The sequence below is a fragment of the Carcharodon carcharias genome, chromosome 4 (genome assembly GCF_017639515.1).
Source record: "Carcharodon carcharias isolate sCarCar2 chromosome 4, sCarCar2.pri, whole genome shotgun sequence".
NCBI lineage: Eukaryota > Metazoa > Chordata > Chondrichthyes > Lamniformes > Lamnidae > Carcharodon > Carcharodon carcharias.
Genome location: NC_054470.1, coordinates 112,598,902 through 112,617,376, shown reverse-complemented (window position 1 = coordinate 112,617,376; position 18,475 = coordinate 112,598,902). Strand labels below are relative to the sequence as shown.

Below are 18,475 nucleotides of genomic sequence, written 5' to 3'. Positions count from 1 at the left end.
CGAAACCAAGAGACCAAACAGAACAAGTCAAATCCTTTATTCTTTCATCAGCTTGATGAAAAATTAATTAAAAGATTTTTCATCTGTTTTGGGGTCAGATGAACATAATCAAAATAGGAAGAAAAGAACATTTCCCCCATGTTATCTTTAGAAGGATGTCAATGTGTAGATCACTTTTAATGATGGGGTGCTCATTTTCATACCAGCTTTTCACCAACAACAGCTTATAGTTATATAGCACCTTAACCCAATGAAACGTCCCAGGGTGCTTCACAGTAAAACAAAGTATGACACCGAGCCACATAAGGAGATACGAGGTCAAATGACCAAAAGCTTGGTCAAAGAGGTAGGTTTTAAGGAGTGTCTTACAAGAGGAAAGTGAGGTAGAGGTGCAGAGAGGTGTAGGGAGGAAATTCTGGAGATTGGGGCCTACCAGTGGTGGAACAATCATGATGGGGGATGCATAAGAGGGCAGAATTAGAGGAGCACAGATATCGGAGAATTGTCAGGCTGGAGCAGATTACAGAAATGGGGAGGGATGAGGCCATGGATGGATTTGAAAACAAGGATGAGAATTTTAAAATCAAGGTGTTGCTCGACTAGGACCTGATATAGGTCAGTGAGCACAGGATGGTGATGGGGGAACTGGACTCGATGTGAGTTAAGACACAGGCAGCAGAGTTTTGGATGACCTTAGTTAAGAAACCATTATTTGTAGAATGTTATCAGAAGAGGGCGGATTCTAAATATTTGTACAACCCCACATTCTTTCCCGCTTATTGTCATGTTACATTTTCATTGAATCATGCTCTGTACAATGAACTTTTCTGTTCATTCCTGTTTCGATGAAGGTGACAGGAACAGCTCATGGGTTACTTACAGAAATAAAGGACTCTCTGTGTTCCTGCTGAATCGCAGCTTTGCTGAGTGATTGGATTTGCACGAAGAGGTAGGTTTTGTGTGGATCACTCGTAAACACTAGCTGCAGAATATAAATAACATCGAAATTAGCTCTCATCTGAAAAACCATCCAAATGGGAATGATGCTCTTCAGGTTATACCAGCACCTGGGGGAGCAAATTGCTTGAATTTAAAAGAACTTGAGCATAGAACAGGAGGAGGCCATTCAGCCCCTTGAGCCTATTCCGCCATTCGATTAGATCATGGCTAATCTGTATCGTAACCCCATCTACTCACCTTTGCTCCATATTCCTCACCTAACAAAAATCTGTCAATCTCAGCTTTGAAATTTTCAATTGACTCCCAACAACCACAGCTTTTTACAGGGGAGAGTTCCTGATTTCATTAGACTTTGAGTGAAGTGCTTCCTGGAAAGCCCTTTTTTTATGGCTTTGCCTCCTTGCTCTGGGCTCCCTGCCATCACTTTTCCCCACCCACAACCAAAGGAAATAACTTCCCACTATTTACCCCCATCAAATCGTTTTAGTCATTTTATTCACTATGATTAGATCACCCCTCAACTGTAAAGCGTATTTCACAATCTCAGAACGCCCAAGTTGGCTACTGCATTTCCTACATTATAACAGTGACCACAATTCGAAAGTACTTCATTGCTGGAAAGCGCTTTGGGGCACCCTGCGCTCAGAAAAGGTGCTTTTAAAAAAATTTGTTCATGGGATGTGGGCCAGGCCAGCAATTATTGCCCATCCCTAATTTCCCTTGTTTAGAGGGCATTTAAGAGTCAACAGGTCTGGAGTCACATGTAGGCCAGACAAGGTAATGATGGGTCATTCATGAACCAGTTGGGTTTTTATGACAATTGGACTTTTAATTCCAGATTTTTTTTAATTCAAATTCCACCATCTGCTGTGGTGGGATTTGAACCCAGGTTGTCAGAGCATTACTGGGTCCCCAGATTATCAGTCTAGTGACAATACCACTATGCCACCACCTCCCCTTATATGAGCAATAGATGACAACACACACAGAATGATCAGCCAAAGGAGCAGAGTCGCCTGACTGTGTTGGATTTAAGAACTTACCCGAGAAGCCCCACAGTTCTCACATTTATTGGAACTCTTTGGTGGCATTGCTACCGTGGCTTTCGGCGCTGTGGAATATTTCGGGTAGCCAGAGGACATGCAGTTACTCACGCCCTGCGACCACATAGTGGCCGTGATCTTTACTCGCTCGCAGCCCTCTTTGGAGCAGTAACTGTGTCCCTCCCGACGGTGCCGTGCCTGGAGCATAAGAAATAGCAGCCTAAAAGGAAGGAGAGAGGGAGAGATGAGACTTCCTTCCTTTCCTCAATGCAGGAGAGGCACGTGTGGCATCAACTTCTCAACATGCAAAACTGCCCTTTGGACTTTTATTGAATTGATTCCAAGGTCAGCTACATTACATCAACAACACAGAAACAGACCATTCGGCCCAACTGGTCCTTGCTGGCATTTATGCTCCACACAAGTTCCCTCCCACACTACTAGAATATCCTTCTATTCTTTTCCCCCTCATGTGTTTATCCAGCTTCCCCTTAAAATGTATCCAAACTATTCACCTCAACCACTCCCTGTGATTGCGAGTTCCACATTCTGACCACAGTCAGGGTAAAGAAGCTTCTCCTGAATTCCCTGATTGGATTTATTGGTGATTCTCTCATATTTTTATCCTCTGGTTTTGGACTTCCTACACAAGTGAGAATATTCATCTTCGTTTCTAACCAATCCAACACCTTTATAATCTAAAAGGCCCCGATCAGGTCACCCTCTCAGCCCTCTCTTCGCTAGAGAAAGGAGACTCAGCGAGCTTGGACTCTCTCAGTTTTGATATCATCCTTGTAGAGTCACAGAATGGTTACAGCTCAGAAAGAGGCCATTCGGCTCATCATGTCTATGCTGACCCTCTGCTAGAGCACCTCAGCTAGCCCCACTCCCCTGTGTTTTCCCCATAGCCCTGCAAATTTGTTCTTCAGATAATTATCCAATTCTCTTCTGAAAGCCACAACTGAGTGTTATTTGCTACTTCCCCAGTGCCCCTGTATCCTTTTTATCACAAGACATCTTACAATCAATTCACCACAACTAATAGAATGTTATCATTTATCGCGAGGGAGATTGAATACAAAAGTAGGGAGCTTATGCTTCAGTTATACAGGGCATTGGTGAGACCACATCTGGAGCACTGTGTACAGTATTGGTCACCATACTGAGGAAGGATGAGAGGGTTAACTAGGCTAATACCTGGAATGGGCAAGTTGTCTTATGAGGAAAGGGTGGACAGTCTAGGCTTGTATCCAGTTGAGTTTAGAAGAGTAAGAGGTGACTTGATTGAAACATATAAGATCCTTACAGGTCTTGACGGCGTGGATGTGGAGAGGATGTTTCCTCTTGTGGGTGGATCTAGTACTTGGGGTCACTGTTTAAAAATAAAGAGGTCACCCATTTAAGACAGAGATGAGGAGAAATTTTTTCTCTCAGAGGGTCGTGAGTTTTTGGAACTCTCTTCCCCAAAAAGGCGGTGGAAGCGAAGTCTTTGAATATTTTTAAGGCAGAGCTAGATAGATTCTTGATGAACAAGGGGGTGAAAGGTTATCAGGGGTAGGTGGGAATGTAGATCTGAGGTTACAATCAGATTAGCCATGATCTCATTGAATGGCGGAACAGGCTCGAGGGGCCGAGTGGCCTAGTCCTACTCCTAATTTGTATGTTCGTATGTACAACGGCATAATTAATTCCTGATCAGGGACAAGATATAAACACATGCACTATCTCTTAATATATAGTGTTAAAAAATATCAAGGTTTTGCATCCGAAAACATTTTCGGTCAACATTTCCCCTCCTCCCCCATAACCATCACTAACCATTTTAAACCTTGTCCAAATTTAGAATGGAAACTGCCTCTGCAAACTTCTCATGTCGTGATAATGGCCTCCCAACAGTTGGTGGTGCAGTAGCACCTCATTTCTGAACAGCCCAATTCCTCAAACTGGTCCTGCAAAAACTCCTCTGCTCGATCAGCTCTAGGTATCACTCAGGTTGTTCACTTATTTCATCAATTTTTACAGCACAACAGGAGCCCATTCAGCCCATCATGCTTGTGCCGACTCTCTGAAAGAGCTATCCAATTAGCCCCACTGCCCAGCTCTTTTCCCTCACAGCTCTACAAAATTCTCTCCCCTCTTGAGTATTTAGCCAACTCCGTTGGCCACAAATTCTAAAAAGTTGTTAAATAAGTTACATCTGACATTTTTCTACATGGACAATCTGAGAATTGTACAGTTGTTAAATTGATCTAGGATTAGGAACTGTGTGGATATTAAATTCCACAGACAGTTTTATATGGTGTTATTTTGTGTAATGAAATGTCGCAGGTCGGAAAAAAAGCTTAATATCATTTTTCTATGGGGGGGGTCAACAACAGCAACAAACTTGCATTTACATAGCACCTTTGGTATAACAACATGTCTGAAGGCACTTCACAACAGCATCAAACAAATTCTGACGCTGAGCAACATAAGAACATATGAGAAGCAGGCTTTAAGGAGAGTCTTAAAAGGATAGAGGTAGAGAGGGTATTGCTGACATATCATCCTCTGTACTCATTGACCTATACTGGTTCCCAGTCTAGCAACACCTCAGTTTTATAAAATTTTCATGCTGGGTTTCAAATCGCTCCTTGACCTCACCTCTCCCTACCTCTGTAATCTCCTCCAGCCCCACACCTTCCAAAATCTCTGCACTTCACCAATTCTAGCCACTTAGTGTTCCTGATTCTAATTGCTCCACCATTGGTGGCCGTGCCTTGGTTCTAAGCTCTGGAATTCCCTTCCCAAACCTCTCTGCCGCGCTCTCCCTGTCTTTAAAACGCTCCTGAAAACCTACGTCTTTGACCGTCTGCCTTATTATGCGGCTCGGTATCAAATTTTCCTTTTTTAAATCACCACTGTGAAGCGCCTTGAGATTTAAAAAAATTATGTTAAAGGTATTATACGAATACAAGTTGTTATTTCCTAAAGAAAAAGATGGGAGGTCAAATAGATTCCTCTGTCGTTGGGCATTGTTAAACATCCAGCATATTATTCCACCAGTCAGGAAACATCTACAGAGGAAAGAATGAACATACCCAGTACTGTTGTCAAAATAATATTGTCTCTCCTTTGGTTTACTCTGAATATTTTTAAGAGAAGGCACTGCTACGTAATCCTCCACACTGTGGGCGGTTGAGTTTTGTCTTTGGTAGATATCAGCTATGACTTGGAAAGTTGTGGCTTGCGGGTAACAGAGACCAATCTGGATCCAATCATCTCTACAAAAACAAAAATACAAAACCAATGAACAGATCTGGTCGTGACTACACATAGAAGGACAGCTTGTGGGGGGAAAATCTTCAGGTCAAATGGGCAGATAAGTGGCAGATGGAATTTAACCCTGAAAAGTGTGAGGTGATACACTTTGGAAGGAGTAATTTGACAAGGAAATATTCAATGAACGGCATGGCACTAGGAAGTTCTGAGGAACAAAGGGACCTTGGTGTGTGTCCATAGATCTCTGAAGGCGGAGGGGCATGTTAGTGGAATGGTGAAAAAGGCATATGGGACACTTGCCTTTATCAATCGAGGCATAGAAACAAAAGTAGGGAGGACATGTTGGAGTTGTATAAAACCTTGGTGAGGCCACAGCTGGAGTAGTGTGTGCAGTTCTGGTCGCCACTTTGTAGGAAGGATGTGATTGCACTGGACGGGGTGCAGAGGAGATTCACCAGGATGTTGCCTGGGATGAAACATTTAGGTTATGAAGAGAGGTTGGATAGACTTGGGTTGTTTTTGTTGGAGCAGAGAAGACTGAGGGGCGACCTGATCGAGGTGTACAAGATTATGAGAGGCATGGACAGGGTGGATAGGGAGCAGCTGTTCTCCAGTAGTTGAAGGGTCAGTCACGAGGGGACATAAGTTCAAGGCGAGGGGCAGGAGAAAAAACCTTTTTACCCAGAGGGTGGTGATGGTCTGGAATGCGCTGCCTGGGAGGGTGGTGGAGGTGGGTTGCCTCACATCCTTTAAAAAGTACCTGGATGCGCACTTGGCATGTCATATCATTCAAGGCTATGGGCCAAGTGCTGGTAAATGAGATTAGGTAGGTAGGTCAGGTGTTTCTCACATGTCAGGGCAGACGCGATGGGCCGAAGGGCCTCTTCTACACTGTGTGATTCTGTGAACCTGTCGCCATGCAACAGCTTGACCCTAATTCAGTACTACATGAACAATTCCACTCAGAAAATGGGAAATAAAAGAATACGTGGTATGATGGAACTTAGTTCTGACGGTAACCACACAATATGTGATCTAGGAGGGCGCACTGTTGCACTCTGTGTCCAGATTAGGGAAAGGCCAAATTTTGCTGGAGTGTGGCATCTCACAACGAGCCCTGTTAGTGAGACATCTTCCCCACTCTTTAGCTCCAAGATGTTTCTGCGCCATAACTCGCTGGAGTGTAAGCTGATAACGGTGCGGTGAGGGCAACAGGACATCTGGGGCCTCAGTGAACAATGGGACCAACAGCCTATCTCCATAACTAATGAGATTTAAGGATTGAGAATGAAACAAAGGAAAGACCTAGAAGGAAATGGAGTGAAGGTACAGAAAGAGAAATAAAGAGAGGGAAAGAAAGAATGGGTTAAGACAGAAAAAAGAGAGAATGGAAAATGAGAAAAACATCAAAATAGTAAATAATCTAAATGTTTAAAAGATCTCTAAAACAAATTTAGCAGCTCCAGGAATGACATTGGACAGTTTAAATTGTTTGCTTTCAGGGCCTTGAGGTTGACTGATATTGCTGTAACAATTATTGTTTTTTTTATTCTTTCACCAGTAAAATCAGCATTTGTTGCCCATCCCTAATTGCCCTTGAACTGAGTACTGCAAAGCCATTTTAGAGGACATTAAGAGTTACCACGTTGGTGGAGCTAGAGTCACACTGCACTGCAGCAACTCACCAAGGTTCCTTTGACAGCATCTTCCAAACCTGTGACCTCTGCCACCTAGAAGGACAAGAGCAGCAAATGCAGGGAAACATCACCACCTGCAAGTTCCGTTCCATGCCACACACCATCCTGACTTGGAACTATATCGCCGTTCCTTCACTGTCACTGGGTCAAAATCCTGGAACTCCCTCCCTAACAACACTGTGGGTGTACCTACACCATATGGACTGCAGCGGTTCAATAAGATAGCTTACCACCACCTTCTCAAGGGCAATTAGGGATGGGCAATAAAACAAAATGCTGACCGATCCAGCGACACCCACATCCTGTGAAAGAATAAATAATAGTAATTTAGGCCAGACTGGGTAGGGATGGCAGATTTCCTTCCCTAAAGGGCATTAGTGAACCAGATGGGTTTTTACTTTCAACTTTTTCTTCTTGATTCTCTTCTCATGCATGAAGCACATGTTTACATCTGCTTCCGTAGCTAGTCTTCCCTGGAACAGGCCACTATTGCCAGAGGCTTGAGGGGCTGCATTCCAGATCAAGAATGGCTGACCAGAAGACCAACCCATCCCTCCCTGCCATGGGCATATTGGGAGGATTTGCAGCTTGATAACCTGTTTGGCCACGTTATGAACACACCTTTCCATCAAGGCCTGGATTAGGACTCGAAACCAGATCTTCTGGCTCAGAGGCAGGGACAGTACCCACTGTTTTCTTTAAATGCCACCAGCTACCATGGTGGAATGCGAACCTGAGCTTCCAGAGGATTAGCCAGAGCCTCTGGATTATTAGTCCGGTAACATCACTGTTCCACCACCATCACCCACAGTGTTGTTGCAATTATTGCAGTGTTCAGAGTACTTACGCTCTTAATTACCAGCCCTAATTTCTGTGGCAGGTTTAATGGGCAGTTAATGTGCAAATGCAGCAAGTTCTTTAAAATAACAGGGAGGTTGAGGGTGAGATGCTGCGGTGTAAAGCGATCGACAGAGTGGAGAAAATTAACCGGCAGGTTCTGAAGATTCACAACTCAGTGTAACTCTACATCCCCGGAAATCACTGGGCAATTTGCTCAATAATAGAAGTGTGCTTCATTAACACAGCCGTTATTTTCAAACATGATTTAGTTCCGGGTTTCCCAGGGTTAACATCACGGACGTTGATGGGCAAAAAAAAATAACGTTTTTAAAAAGCTTTTCAACTTATAGAGATATTCGTGCCCTGTTACAGTACATAGCAACTGAAAAGTGACAGTTGCCTCTCAAGGTGTTTCAGTGATGTGTGAAACCATAGCTTACTTATTGAAGTTTATAAGATACAGAAAGGTTTCCTCTGGTGCCCGGCCATTCCAATGAATCGTGTACCCCTTCTGGAGCATTACGACAGGCTGGTATTGCTGGAAGTCTGCTCGCTGATTGATGCCGCGTAGGGTCATGGAATGTTGGGAATATTCGTCCCTGACAATGGTCATGGTTAGATTTTGAGGTCGACGAGTTTGTATGTAAACCTGGAACGATAGTTACAACGTCACCACACAGTGATTAACCCAATAACCAGGTGCTCCAGTGCCACTGGTCTTTTCACTTCCAAACCTCTGTTCGTTCACACAAAGCCAAGTGGTCCTTCCTCTAGACAAAAGTTGGAATTTTGCAGACCCTCAGAGGCAGGTGGGAGGTATCTTGCTGATAGTGGCTCACCCCCCGCCCCACCGCACCCCACTAGCTAAATAGAGGGCCTTCCCAGCAACAGCCCTGAGGGAGAAAGTTTTATGCCACAATGAGGGGGCTATGGCCAGGGAAGGCAGCCCTGTGTCCCTAACAATTTCATGGAAGGAGTTCCTCTCCAACACTGGGCCCAGTGGTCATCGGAAATATGTTTCTAGACGACATGCTGCAGGCCCCAGGTCTCCTACCTGCCCCATCAGCAACCACCTCTCGCAGTGGTATTGCTGAGGCTGCTGGCCCTCTGATTGGGCAGGCAGCTCTTGGGAGTGGGCTGCTGTCCTTTTATAGGGATGGTGCAGCCCCTAAGGCAACCACTTAACTGTCGCTGGTAAAATGTGGCCCCTGTATCCCGCCATCCGCCAAAAGCAGCCTCGTTCCCCACTTCTGGCCTCTGTAGTGGGCCCCATACCACCTACGAAAAATTCCAACCTAAGTATCTGTCATGACTCAGCGGGTAGCACACTTGCTTCTGACTCAGGAAGTTGTGAGTGCAAGCCCCAGTTCAGGAATTTGGAATGCAAAAAATCTAGGCTCACACTCCCTGTGCAGTATTGAGGGAGTGCTGCATTGTCAAAGGTGCTGCATTTTGGGTGAAATATTAAGCTGTGGTTCTGTCTGCCCTCTCAGTTGAACATAAAAGGTCCCATGACTCTGTTTTGAAAAAGACCATGGGAATTTCTCCCCAACATCCTGGCCAATATTCATCCCTCAACCAACATCACTAAAAATAGTTTTTCAGGTCATTATCACTTTGTTTGTGAGAGCTTGCGATGCACTAATTATAGCTTCCGTTTTCCTACATTACAATAGTGACGGCATATCAAGAGTACTGCATCTGCTTTGGGAAGTCCAGAGGTCATGAAAGATGCTATACACATGCAAGTCTTTCTTTCTTTGGGATGTCTTGAAGTCATGAATACGCTAGGGAAATACTAAACGCAAGTCCCTCACTCTTCTTAAAGTTGTGTTTAGTCAATCACAACATACCAGCTTGCTGCACAAAACCAGGTTAGGTGGTCTTACTCTAAAGTTGGAGTAAAGTAGAGGAAGCTCCACTCTGCTCCTAACCTTGCTGGACCTGCCCAAATGCTGACAATGGGGACCACCAATGAGAAACACTTCCCCTTCCCATCCATAACTTTGATGAGCAATAATTATTGCATTTTTCATAAGAACCTAAAAACCTAAGAAACAGGAGCAGGTATAGGCCATTCGGTCCCTCGAACCTATTCCGCCGTTCAATAAGATCACGGCTGATCTGATGTAGTCTTAACTCCACTTCCCTGCCCATCCCCCCCATAAAGCTCAGCTTCCTCGTCGATCAAAAATCTGTCCAACTCAACTGTGAATATATTCAGTGGCCCAACCTCCACTTGCTCTCCAGGGAAGAGAATTCCAAACACTAAACGACCCTCATAGAAGAAATTCCTCCTCATCTCTGTCTTAAATTGGAGACCCCTGACTTTGAAACTGCGGCCTCTGGTTCTAAGTACCACCAAGCCCATCAAATTGAAGCGGGTGTACTGGCGAAGGCTATCCATTGCAACCGTGTCTTAGTGCTGCGATCATCAAGTCCTATAGCTAGGAGAGTCTGCACGCAGTTGACTGGGGAACTCTATTTTCTATCCTGCTTTTCTTTAATTGGGAAAAATGAGGTGGTACTTAATGTGAATGTAATCTCAATAAACCAATATTGATGAGCTCTGAAGAGATTTGCAAATGAAAACCAATCCAAACTTTAATCACTGAGGGAGAAAAGGACACAGATTCAATTGAGTTAATAAATCACTCAAAACAAGAGCTGAGAGATTTTTGGACACCAATCAACTGTGCAGTGCCTATTCAATCAATTCTCTAAGAAAAACAACTAAAGTCAATCTTTTTTTAAAACTCATTTATGGGATGTGGGCATCGCAGGCTAGACCAGCGTTTATTGCCCACCCCTAATTGCCTTCAAGAAAGACCAGCATCTTTTGATAATTACGGCCATACATTAAGGCAGAGTCATCTCACTCCACCTGTCGTAGCCTCAGAATTGAGTCATACTGTGCAAAGGTCAGGTACCGTTGTGTGGGACCGACCTCCGCATTGAGAAATTAACAGTTGAATCAAAGGAATTTGCCTGTCTACTCAGCACAAGTGACCACGTTGGACTCAAAGTGCACAGCTTGTGTGTGGTAACCTACAAAGGACTCTTTAAATCTGATTGGGCTAGCAAGCAAATATAGCCTCAGCTCAGTGGGGAGCACTCACACCGAAGCAAGGTGGTCCTGGGCTCAAGTCCCACTCTAGAGGCGTGAACCCCCCACCCCCACAGCCGAACTGTCCTCGTTTCTTTTTTTACCTGAGCGTATTTTCCACTGCAAACTGAGCCAAACCAGGACGTGACATTCTCGCAGTTGGGATGCTGGATCAAGAAGTTATCCATGCGGCCTACATACGTGTCTCTGTATCCTGTCACGGAGCCATCAATGTCATGGAACACGGCATTCTTGTCGCCGTCGAGATTGTAGTCTTCAAACCACGGGCCCGGCTTGCCAAAGAAAACTCTCAAGGACACCTGGTGGGGGGGGGGGTGTAAATGCAGTCAAATGTGTTGCGAGCAGACCATTACTGATGTAAGTGCAGTATATTGAAAAGTCTGTAAGCATCTTGTTATAGTGCCCTCACTGCTGGACTGTCAGAGGTGCTGTCCTTCGGTAAGATAACAGATAGAAGAACCAGTGGGGAGATATATTATTTTTTTTAAAAAAATTAACACAGTGAGTTGTTGTGATCTGGAATGCGCTGCCTGAAAGGGCAGTGGAAGCAAACTCAACCCTAACTTTCAAAAGGGAATTGGATAAATACTTGAAGGGGAAAAACACTGCAGGGCTATGGGGAAAAAGCAGGGGCATTGGGATGAATTGAATAGCTCTTCCAAAAGCATGATTTTCTGTGCTGTATCAGTCTATGATCTTGAGACTATTTCACACCAAAGGTTGTTCAGAATGCCAGCAGAAGGCAGTCAAGTTGCTCACTTAATTACTACACCGCCGAATGCAGAATATCACTGCACAGCATAGAAGCTGCCAAGTTTGGCCTATTGTGATCCCATTTTGACTGGGGGTGGGGTGGCTAACCTTAGTTCTCATTGCTCAAGACAGATGTGTGAAAAAAATTAAAACAGCCATCAGCCAATTTCCACTCCTGATCTCTATCAAATGACATTTGCTCCTTAGAAACTTGAGCACATATTCCAAGATGGCACTGTACCAAGGGAGTGCTGCACTGCCAGAGGTGCCATCTTTCGGAAGGGAAGTTAAACTGAGGCTCCCCCAATAACCTCCCCCCAACACTGCCCCAGGACTTTCAGCTGGAAAGCGTGTTCACCAGTGAACATTGTGCCAAAAACCAGACTCAGACACAGCGGTGATGGTCTGCACTGTGGATTGACCTGCTAACATTCACCATCTTGAATAGGTGCTTAGTTACGGTACTGGAGGGAGGTTGGGACCCTTTACTCCAGCATTGAATCAACATTTTCCCGGAGAGATTGGGATAAGAGAGAACAGGGAACCAAAAGAAAAATCAACAAGGGCACAAGTAACAGTGGAAAACAAGCACTTGTATCTATGTAGGAACCATCCCATAAGAATGGTAATCAATGTTTCTTATACTCATAAACCACAGAACAATTAGTGAATATTCAAAGGGGGTATCCAATCAGACAACACCCCAGCTTTAAGGCACAACAAAACAGCATATAATAACTTTAACTGTGAATAATTATGCATCATCACCTGGGATGGAACTTTATGCCCCGCGGGCAGGCGTGTGCCCAACCTGATCAGGCGTAAAATCACGCGCGATGACATCAGGCGAGTGTCCTGCGATTTTTTGGCCAGTGGGTGCGCGCGAGAGTCGGCAGCGCGCCCGCCGACAACTGAGGCCCTTAAGTAAGTAATTAATTTGTATCTTTCGCTGCCCATTCAAACATTCAGTTGATGGGCAGGCGGGCGAATAGGCCAGGCGGCCTTTGCATTTTTTACAAAACCTCATCCACGGGCGGGATGAGGTTTCCAATGGTAAATAAAAAAAGCCAGGAAAAAATTTTTGACTTCATTTTAAACATGTCCCTCTTCATGTGACAATCATATGTGGGGGCAAGTTTATATCATTTCTAAAATCTTTATTTTCCTTTGTACAATTCTTTAGCTCCCTGAGGCAGCTCTGTGCCCTCAGCGAGCTGTCAGCGCCCACTCCCCCGTGCATGCGCAGACTTCCATGCTCGCCCTCCTCCCACCCCCCACCCCAACAGCGCTGAGTGTTTCAGAGCACCTTTCACGCTGGCCGGCTATTACTTGGCCAGCCAATGTGAATTCGTGGTCAGGGGCAGCGCACCTTTTCCCAGCTGCTCCCAAGCCTGCCCGCCAAGGGCAAAATCCTGCCCATGGATTTCTACAACTCACCAAGATCCCTGCATGACCATAGCCCTCCCCATCTCGGAAACGTCCTCCAGTCCTATAAACCTCCAACAGCTCTGCACTCCTTTAGTTAACCCCTCTGGAGCATCCCAATTTCCTTTACTCAACCATGGACTTTCAGCTGCCTAGGCCTCCCTGAGCCCCTCTGCTGCTCCTTTCTCTCCTAAGACCTTCTCTAAAACCTACTTCTTTGACCAAGCTTTTGATTACCTGTCCTAATATCTCCTTATGCGGCTCAGTGTCGAATTTTGCTTGCGAATACTCCTGTGAAGTGCCTTGGGACCTTTTACTATGTTAAAAGGCGCTATATAAATGCAAGTTGCTGTTTGGAAATTTATGGTCTGGTGATCTGACTGTCGTATTTGTCGATAATCCAAAGAATTTTACAACATGCACGAATATCTCAAAAAGGCAAAGAACAAGACGGACATACACTCATGCCAAACTTCACCAGAGACAAACTGTTCTTGGGAGTCAGTTGCCAGGGGTTCTTTAGGAAGAATCCTACAGCGCTGGTGAATCGGACAGGTGTTGCCATGTAATTCTGGAAGGTTGTCTTAGTAACGTGAATGGGACCATCGTAAATCTGAAATCCTCGGATGGGGAAAGTCCTGTTTTGAAGCCGGAAAAAAGAGAATACGTAAAACTTCTGTCTAAACAGAAAAAAAAGAGTTTATTCTTGCAACCAAATGTGGGAACTTCATTTGATATTAAGCATAGAAGGAGGCCAAGAATATTAAAGGAGAAAGAGAATCTAAGGACAAAGGTAGGAGTTCATATCTGTTTGTTAAAACTTGCAAACTATCATGAATGAAACATGATGTCCACAGGCTGTGGAAGGTAGAGAACAAGATAATAAGATATTGATTGAGTGACTACATTGGGAGAGAGACAGAGTTGCTATCCAGTGAAGCCATCTGAACTGAAGAAGGTTCGATAGGTAAAGACTACTTTTAATTAAGCAATCAAGGGTATAGAGAAGTTGCACAAGATAAATGTGGCTTATTTTAAAGTGGAGCTTTTGACAGGACGTGTCATTAGAAAGAAAACTAGTCGTGAGAGTTAGCAGGTACGAGACTGGCAGGAGCGAATTAAGAATAGGGAGGGGATCGCTGGGGAGACAAAGGCAGTCGGAAATTACAACATGCCAGATTGGATGGACCCAGGTCAATCTTTTCTTATGCTGCTCTGGGCTTGGGGAGAGACTGAGGGATTTTTTTTTTGATTGGGCATTTCCAAGAGCTTCACAAGATTTCAGCACCATACAAGGATGATTGATCTAGCTATTAAACATCAATCTTACCTCAGAATTTGGAGCAGGAGTTGGTCATTCACTTCCTCGAGCCTGTTCCGCAATTTAATCTGCTCATGGTCGATTGGGAACCCAACACCATCCACCCGTCCTGGCTCCACAACCCTCAATGGCCTTGTGTAGCAAAGACCACCAATCTCATACTTAAAATAAATAATTCGACTTGAATCTACTACTTTTGTGGGAGAGAGAGTTCCACACTTTCTTTGCGCGAATGTTTACTAACTTGAAATAAAAACAGAAAATGCTGGAAAAACTCAGCAGGTCTGGTCACATCAGTGGAGAGAGAAACAGAGTTAACATTCAGAGCCCTGAAGAAGAGTCTCTCTCCACAGATGCTGCCAGACCTGCTGAGTTTTTCCAGCCTTTTCTGTTTTTATTTCAGATTTCCAACATCCGCAGGATTTTGCTTTTATGTTTACTAACTAGGGCCTGGCTCTGATTTTAAGGTTATGTCTCCTTGTCCTCAACTCTCCCACCATTCTCCTTATCAATTCCTTGCAAAATCCTAAAAGCTTTAAAGCAATCAGATCACTCTTTAACCTATTATATTCCAGGGGGATACAAGCCTAGATCTGTTGTCTCATACTTTAGCAATATTTTGCATAACAGGATATGCTCACAGGGTTCCGAGATTAATTAAAGAACCTTACTTGTCTTTTGGCAGTGTGCGATTTTTCCCATCAACCCCACCGACACCCCAATATTTGTTCTGGCCTCCTTGGGATCCATAGTTCCCACTTTCTCCAACAAACAGAGATTCTGAGATCTCTTGACTTGAACCTTCGTCCTTTGGGAAGCTCCCGTCACTGTGGAAACAGTTACTCATTAGGAAACAAAATGGGAGCATTGACCTTCCAATTCTTTTTGCTGCTTTATGGTATGGGTGCTGTAGCATAGCGGCTATGCCCCAGACTTGTAATCCAAAAAGTTTAGGCTCACGACCTGCACACATGAATCATATCATATGGGATCACAGAACGGTTACAGAACAGAAAGAAGCTATTCGGCCCTTCGAGTCTGTGCTGGCTCTCAGCAAGAGCAATTCACCTCGTGCCGCTCCCCTGCCTGTTCCTCGCAGCCCTGCAAATGTTTTTCTTCTATTCAGATAATGATCCAGTTCTCTTTTGAAAGCCACGATTGAACCCGCCTCCACCACACTTTCAGGCAGTGCATTCCAGATCCTAACCACCTGCTGCGTTAAAAAAAATTTTTCCTCAGGCCGCTGTTGCTTCTTTTGCCAATCAGCTTAAAACGGTGACAAAGTTGACATACGACCTTGACAGGTGAGAAGCATTTGCCCATCCTAGATCAGATGGGTTCAAATCTCACCACGGCAGCTGAGGAATTTAAATTTAATGTATTAAACCTGCAATAAAAAGCCGGTCTCAATAAAGGTGTAAAACCCATCTGGTTCACTAGTGTCCTTTAGGGAAGGAAATCTGCTGTCCTTATGCGGTCTGGCCTACATGTGACTCCAGACAACCACAGCAACGTGGTTGACTCTGAAATGGTCCAGCAAGCCACTCAGTTTAGCGACGGGAATTAAATGCTGGTCATCCCATTGATGCCCCACATACTGTGAACGAACAATAAAAATAAAATGCACAAAGACCGATGCATAGGGTTAACAAGCCAGTCCAAAGGGGCATGAAAAGATGATGGGCGGATTTGAACAATCGAGAAAAAGGACATGTAGCATTTTCTCATTCCTAAAATTAATTCTCATCCATCTATCAATCTCAAGACGTTTGTGATTGATCCCAGCCTCAGCTGCTTTTTGGGGGCAGAGAGTTGCAGATTTCCACGAGCCGGTGTGTGAAGAGGGCAGTTCCAGGTCGCTACACTGGGACGTGAGTCGGGTTCCTATTCCCACCACTCCCTGCCAAAAATTAAGCACCCATCATGGACTTGTGAAGAAAATTATAGGAACCTCCCAGAAACTGACAGTATTAACAAGGTGCTAGAGTCAAAAAGGCCAACAAACATGAAGTTACTGAAAGAGAGCTTTTGACTCCAGAGGGGAGTCAATTTCTGCAATTAGACACGGTGTGAAACAATGCCGATTCTTTAAAATGAACAATTTAACTCCTTAAGCATGCAACTTTCAATTTCCACACCAGGAAAAACATTTAGTAGAACTTGCACATTTGTGCAGTTTATGTGCAAACTGCCCGAAGGAGGTGATGGACTTAATGCGGTTTAAACACTGCCTTTGTAATCGATGTTATTCACCCAAATATGGTCCAGGCGACGCACGGGTGGTGTAAGCTGTACGGCCTGTAACTTATGAATTAAAAACAAACAGCAGCTGCTGCCATCTCTCAGCCGATAGTCCACAATCACTGAGTTCAAACAAAGTGCGACAGGTGAAAGGTTAAATCACTGTGTGTTTCTGGCAGTTTCTGTTTCCTTACATTCACGTGTCCGTCTCTCTTACCTAGCAAACGACAGTCCAATTCCATTGTCAGAAAACCTGAAAGATTAAAAGAAAAGTGATACACACAGGCAACGGTTAACCAGGGACTGAAAACTACCAACGTTCCCTCTAAAGTGCATGTGTGCTTGCCCAGCCACACAGCAATCCGAAACATACTGAACATTGAAATCAACCAGATGCTCACACCTCTGTCAAATCTCCAGCAGAATGAAGACTAAAACGTAAACTGGCCATGGACACACAGTAGTGGTCAGATGAGTTCGTAGCCTGCCCTGTACGAAGAAAATTTATAGTGGGCGGTTTCCTCTACATTGGAGAGACCAAGCGCAGACTGGGTGACCGTTTTGCAGAACACCTTCGGTCTGGTCGCAAGCATTACCCAGACCTCCATGTCGCTTGCCATTTCAACACTCCACCCTGCTCTCATGCCCACATGTCCATACTTGGCCTGCTGCATTGTTCCAATGAAGCTCAACGCAAGCTGGAGGAGCAGCACCTCATCTTCTGACTAGGCACTTTACAGCCTTCCGGGCTGAATATTGAGTTCAACAATTTTAGATCATGAACTCTCTCCTCCATCCCCACCCCCTTTCCGATCCCCCTTTTTCCAATAATTTATATAGATTTTTCTTTTCCCACCCACTTCCATTATTTTTAAGTGTATTTCCATCCATTGTTTTATCTCCACCTTTTAGCCTATTTTGATCCCTTCCCCCAACCCATCCCCACTAGGGCTATCTGTACCTTGCTCGTCCTGCTTTCTACCCTTAATTAGCACATTCCTTTAGATAATATCACCACCTTTGTCTGTGACATCTTTTGGTTATCTCCACCCTCTATCCCCATTCTAATTATTGGCCCTCTATCCAGTTCTTCTTGTCCCACGCACCCCCACCCCTCCTTAAACCAACTAATATTTCACCTCTTTTCTATTTTTACTTAGTTCTGTTGAAGGGTCATTTGGACTCGAAACATTAACTGTGTTCCTCTCCGCAGATGCTGCCAGACCTGCTGAGTTTTTCCAGGTATTTTTGTTTCTTTTTATAGAGCGTGTATTGCCTGGTACATTCCCCATTCTAATCACTCTGCCATTGGTGGCTGTGACTTCAGCTGCCAAAGCCTTAAGCTCTGAAACTCCCTTCGTAAACCTCTCCACCCCCCTCTTCTCCTTTAACATGCTTCTTTGAAACTTAGCTCTTTGGCCAAGCTTTTGGTCACCTGTTGTAATACCATTTTATGTGGCTCAGTGTCAAAAACGTTTTTGTGATGCACGTTAGGAGTTCCCCAGCAGTCGGTATTGAGACCCTTGCTTTTCCTGATATATGTTAATGATCTAGATCTTGGTGTGCAGGGGACAATTTCAAAATTTGCAGATGATATGAAGCTTGGAAGCATTGTAAACTTTAAGGACAGTACAGAACTTCAAAAGGACACAGACAAGTTGGTGGAGTGGGCAGATAGATGGCAGATGAAGTTCAATATGGAGAAGTGTGAGGTGATGCATTTTGGTAGGAAGAACACAGAGAGACAATGTAAAATAAGGGGTACAATTCTTAAGGGTGTGCAGGAGCAGAGGGAATGGGTGTATAT

The 18,475-nt window shown here is 44.5% G+C and overlaps 1 protein-coding gene across 3 annotated transcripts in view; it reads right to left on the bottom strand.

Moving 5' to 3' along the window:
• The window catches only part of cemip2 (cell migration inducing hyaluronidase 2), a 79,420-nt gene that overhangs the window by 6,274 nt on the left and 54,671 nt on the right, over positions 1-18,475 (bottom strand). For 2 of the 3 annotated variants that reach the window (XM_041186708.1, XM_041186709.1), the window contains exons 14-21: positions 16,886-16,921; positions 15,099-15,254; positions 13,567-13,744; positions 11,012-11,227; positions 8,242-8,450; positions 5,084-5,266; positions 2,004-2,223; positions 881-982 (exon numbers count right to left, since the gene is read on the bottom strand). In XM_041186708.1, the coding sequence (XP_041042642.1) occupies positions 881-982; positions 2,004-2,223; positions 5,084-5,266; positions 8,242-8,450; positions 11,012-11,227; positions 13,567-13,744; positions 15,099-15,254; positions 16,886-16,921 (1,300 nt within the window). The remainder of the gene's footprint in view (positions 1-880; positions 983-2,003; positions 2,224-5,083; positions 5,267-8,241; positions 8,451-11,011; positions 11,228-13,566; positions 13,745-15,098; positions 15,255-16,885; positions 16,922-18,475) is intronic. The other variant, XM_041186710.1, reaches the window with a different exon arrangement.